Raw genomic sequence first — 5170 nt, forward strand, 5'->3', positions numbered from 1 at the left:
TTGGGTCTGTAAGAGAGGGGAGGACACAGGGCAAGCCACTGTCCCAAGATTGGAGAGACACACAGGTGAAAGCAGACAGTCACAGTTTACCCACAAGAGGAAACTGCCATGAGAACCAGTTCCTTGAAAACCTGAACTGAGCAATGGAGTGAGATTTACCTTCAGAGTCTTGACCACATGCCCATAGTAAATGTAAGAGAAAAATCTCCTTTTGTTTCCATCAGGGGAGAGGAGGAACCATTCTCAAATCCATCAGAGAGCTCTGTACTTCTTAACAAAGGCTGCCCTCAGGAGAAACTAGTCAACCAGACAGTACCCTGCTGGGGTGCCATCAGATCCTGATCAGGGTGAAGAGAAATGGCCAACTTCAGTCTCCTGTAGCCTTCCACGTAGAGGAAGGAAATAACCCACTCTGGTCCACTCTAGTCATCCTGTCCCAATTTACGGGGGAGAAAAAAACACTGAGAAACACTGTTGAAGTTCACAGTCCAGAGGTACAACTACACCAAAAGCCTGACCTAATCGGATGACTACAGAATGCTCCCCTCCCTCCACACCTTACCACTACATTGCTAAAGGCTTATGTACACTAGCTGGCTAGCAAGAAAAAAATAACAAGAAAGATACAAAAAGGCAAAAACATGATATGAAGAGACAGAGCCAGATCCAGAATCAGACATGGTAGAGATGTAGGAATTATCAGACCAGGAATTTAAATCAGCTGTGATTAAATTGCTGGCGATTAAAAACACTGCAACCAAAATGAAGAATGCCTTTGTTGGGCTCATTGGACTGGATGCAGCTGAGAAAAGAATCAAAGAGTCTGAGGATATAAAATGAAAACCTCAAAAACTAAAAAAGGAAAGAGAATAAAGACAAAAAAAAAAAAAAAAGAGAGAGAGAGAGAGAGGACAGAGCCAAATAGCTAAGTAAGGTCTAACATATATATCATGGGACTATCAGAAGAAGAAAGAGAGAAAGGAAGGGAAGAAATATTTGAAACAATGACTATTTTCCCCAAATTAAAGTTAGACACCAAACCACTGATCCAGGGAGTTCAGAGGACACCAACCAGAGTAAATACTAGCAAACACTATGTCTAGCATACAATTTTCAAGGTACAGAAAATCGAAAATAGAGAAAAAATCTTGAAAGCAGGCAGAGTCAAAAAGACACATCACCTACAGAGAAACAAAAACAAGAATTATATCTGACTTAGAAAAGTGGGATGCAGAGGCACCTGGATGGCTCAGTGGGTTAAGTATCCGACTTCTGCTCAGATCAGGATCTCGCAGCTCATAGTTCGAGCCCTGCTTTGAGCTCTGTGCTGCTAGCTCAGAGCCTGGAGCCTGATTTGGATTCTATGTCTCCCTCTTTCTCCGCCCCTCTCCGGCTCTCACTCTGTCTGTCTGTCTGTCTCTCTCTCTCTCAGAAAACAAATAAACACTTAACAGAAGAAACGTGGGATGCAGATCAGGAAAAGGCTTTGCAGCAGGTCCGGGTACAGTACAACAGACTTTATGATCAAAGTTATATTCATGGGGTAAGAAGCAAGGTGGAGCTTATCACAAGCCTCAGTGGGAGAATCATGTAGTTCTTGAAGCCAGCCAATGTCATTGGCAACAAGAATGTTATGGCTTTTGAGAAAGAGCTCGTGGTCTGTTTGTGGGCCCTAATAAAAAAGAAATTTTAGCACAAGAGACACAAAATAATTATGTATCCAGGACTGCCCTGATGTCCTGGGTCCCATCAGATCACCCAATAAATAAAGTGAGATGGGCAAGGCAGCAATATGTCAGAAGATGAAAATGGTCCATCCAAATGGATCCCAAGTAAGACTCAAGGGAGATTAGGCTGCAATTAAAATGTGTTTGAATAGAACCTCTCCTTTCCTATCTCCAGTGCAACTCTCGTCGAAGTAATCAATGTCAACAGCTTGCTGTGCATCCTTTAAATGTTCCATGCTTTTACAACTGCATGCACATGCACATTTTATTCATTACATACATTTTGCCTTTTTTCTTAATTTTCATAACTGCATGTTGATCTTCAACTTGTTTTTTTTTCCCCCACCTAATAATGACTGCATACAATAGTTCTCTCCAGGTCAGTCCATGATTATGGACTCCAGTCCATCAATTTCCTGTATATTTCACAGAAAAAAAGAAAAAGTGTGTTTCTTCTAGAGTTGGATATTCAAGTTATTTCTTTTATTCTTATTTTCCATATATAATATGGACATATATGTAATATTTACCTTGTTATTTATATTTGTCATCTACATTTCTAACGGAGGGATTTATGGTTCAAATACCAGACAGAGTTATTATTTTATATGGACACTACCAGTTTCTTTGTGGAATTGTAGTATTCATACTATCAGCAGGAAATGAGAGTGTTACATGGCCAAATAGAAATTTCACCATCATTGAAAACTATCAGTATTTCTCCTACATTGAAAGGCACTGCACTGTCATTTTAATTTCATTTCATTTACTTGACCAGTAATGATGTTCAGCATGTTTCCCATACCTTTTTGGCAATTTGCATTCACATTTTGTGAATTGCTTGTTCACTTGTTCACTCAATTAGCTATTGTATTTCTTTTTTATTGTGAATTATAGAATGCTCTTTGAATATTGGGGGTATTATCCCAATGTCTGGCACATGTACACAAATATTTTCTCTTATTTTATTATTTCCCCTTTAATATTGTTTTTCATGCTCTGAAATTTCTATTATAACTTTGGTTTCCTTGTCTGTCTGGATTAACAGTATTTAAACATCCATGATCGTACAAATATTTACCTAAGTTTTCTACCAGTATATTTTCACATTAATGTTCTTGATCCATCTCTATATTTTTTGGAAAATCTCATCATGTTACAGACAACAAGATGGGGCAGAAAAATATTTAAGTACTAGTCCATTTTTCAAATCATCTATGACCTGGTAGTGCATGAACTCACATGCAGCTTCTGATTTCCACTTCAGTGATCTTTCTCCTACACAGCCTGCACCAACATCTATGGTACAACACGGCAGGGTTCTATTTTGCCAAAACCATTAGAGAATTTTTCCTTTCAAACTTCCTCCTGAGTGCATTTTTTACCTCCTTGTTCCTCAGGCTGTAGATGAGGGGGTTCAACATGGGGATCACCACGGTATAAAACAGAGAAATCACTTTATCGATATCCAGGGAGGGACTTGAGCCAGGCTGAACATAGATAAAGAAAAGAGTCCCGTACAGGATGGAGACAACTGCCAGGTGAGAAGAGCAGGTGGAGAAAGCTTTCCTTCTCCCATCAGCAGTCTGCATCTTCAAGATGGCCGCCAGGATGCAAACATAGGAGACCATGATGATCAGGCCACTGACCACACCAATTGCTCCAGCCAAGATGAACAGCACTAATTTATTGATCAAGGTGTCTGCACATGCTAAGGAAAGCAGTGGTGAAATGTCACAGAAGAAGTGATTGATGATATTTGTACCACAGAAGGGTAAGCGAAAAGTGAGAATTGTATGGGTCATTGTGCTTAGAAGAGCCATGGCATAAGGCCCTACTACCAGCTGCACACAGATCCTCTGGGACATAATGAATGTATACAACAAGGGCTTACAGATGGCCATATACCGGTCATATGCCATGGAAGCCAGGAGGAAACATTCAGTTGCCACAAAAAGACCAAAGAACCACATCTGTGTAGCACAACCCATGAAAGAGATACCTTTTTTCTCTGCAAAGATATCACACAGCATCTTGGGGGCAATGGAAGAAGAGGAACAAATATCTACAAAGGACAAGTGGCTGAGAAAAAAGTACATAGGAGTGTGGAATCTGAGATCAGTCCATATGAGAATGATCATCCCTATGTTACCCCCCAGGGTGACAAGATAGACAATGAAGAGCATGACAAAGAGGACAATCTGCTCTTGGAGAATGTCTGTGAGACCCAAGAAAAGAAATTCAGTCATTTTTGTCTGATTCTTATCTTCCATTGGTCAGTTTTAACCTGTTATAAAGAAAGAAAAATAATTTTTGTCAAAAAATAACCAACAGTTACAAATATATTTTAAGTCAATAACATTATGCTAAACAGATCTATATTAGACAATTACTGAAATATTGTTTATCTGAAAGACAATATTTTCATGTACTAGGTATGAGAGTTGTGCAAAGATTCTCTGTAAACTTGGACAATTCACCCTCAATCTCTTTGGATTCAGTACTCTCTCATAAAAAGAAGAGTCCAACTATATTGTCAAAACCTTCCTCAAGTTCTAAAATTGTGTTTGAAATGAGAATTACCCTCCACATTTCATCTTACTGTGTTATGGGATAATAAAACTTACTTAGGAATACCCTTACTGGGAGTACTATAAAATCTCACCAATGTGATATGCAGACATTAGACATCTGGGAAAGACTAAGCAAGGGAGTTCCTGTTCTTATTGAAGGATCAGTGTCATTCTAATATTGTTAAGACACAATTCATAGATGGGCTGATCAGTCTCTTCTCTACTTGCACTGATAATGGCCTATGGAAGGATAATGTACACAATTAGCAAAGCAGTTACTCATGTAAAGTAGTATGATGTCAGGGGAGAAATGGAGAGATCTTGCCTTTGAAAATAGATGACCTAGCAAATGTTGGACAGCAAAGTGGAAATGTCATCATTATAAGTGTATAGAAAATTAAGCGTGTGTTGCACCAAAGTAAGAAATTATTATTTTATGTGATTCCCTATACATTATGTAAACTACTTTTTAACGTACTTATTCTGAAATTTGTTAGGAAATATCAATTACAGTAATAAGATATGAAAATATCAAATGCAGAATAACTTATGCATGGAGCACAGTGAAGAAAACACGACTTTTTGTCTTATTAGTTCAGGAAGATAATATCAAATGGCTTCTGAGGAGACAATCACTACGTAGGATAATTTATATGAAAAAGATCTGACTTTAAGTAACATTTATTATTACTTATTCTTATTCTCACTTCAATTAATCTTTAAATAAATAAAAGCAATATGCTACTCATATTATACAATAATTATGTGTGAAGCCTGGTATACAATATAGTGACTGTATTAAATTTGCTTCTTTTATCATTATCATATTTCCTCAGTGTGATATAAAGTAAGCTTTCAGTAGTCACAAAG

General features: G+C 38.0%; 1 protein-coding gene across 1 annotated transcript; it reads right to left on the reverse strand.

The window, feature by feature from the left end:
- Positions 1-3049: 3049 nt before the first annotated feature.
- On the reverse strand, positions 3050-4000 carry LOC132676154 (olfactory receptor 5G3-like). Its single transcript, XM_060628311.3, has one exon. It carries the CDS (start codon positions 3998-4000, stop codon positions 3050-3052), a length of 951 nt encoding a protein of 316 aa, XP_060484294.2.
- Positions 4001-5170: the final 1170 nt, after the last annotated feature.

This window comes from Panthera onca, chromosome D1 (assembly GCF_046562875.1).
Source record: "Panthera onca isolate mPanOnc1 chromosome D1, mPanOnc1 haplotype 2, whole genome shotgun sequence".
Classification (NCBI taxonomy): Eukaryota; Metazoa; Chordata; class Mammalia; order Carnivora; family Felidae; genus Panthera; species Panthera onca.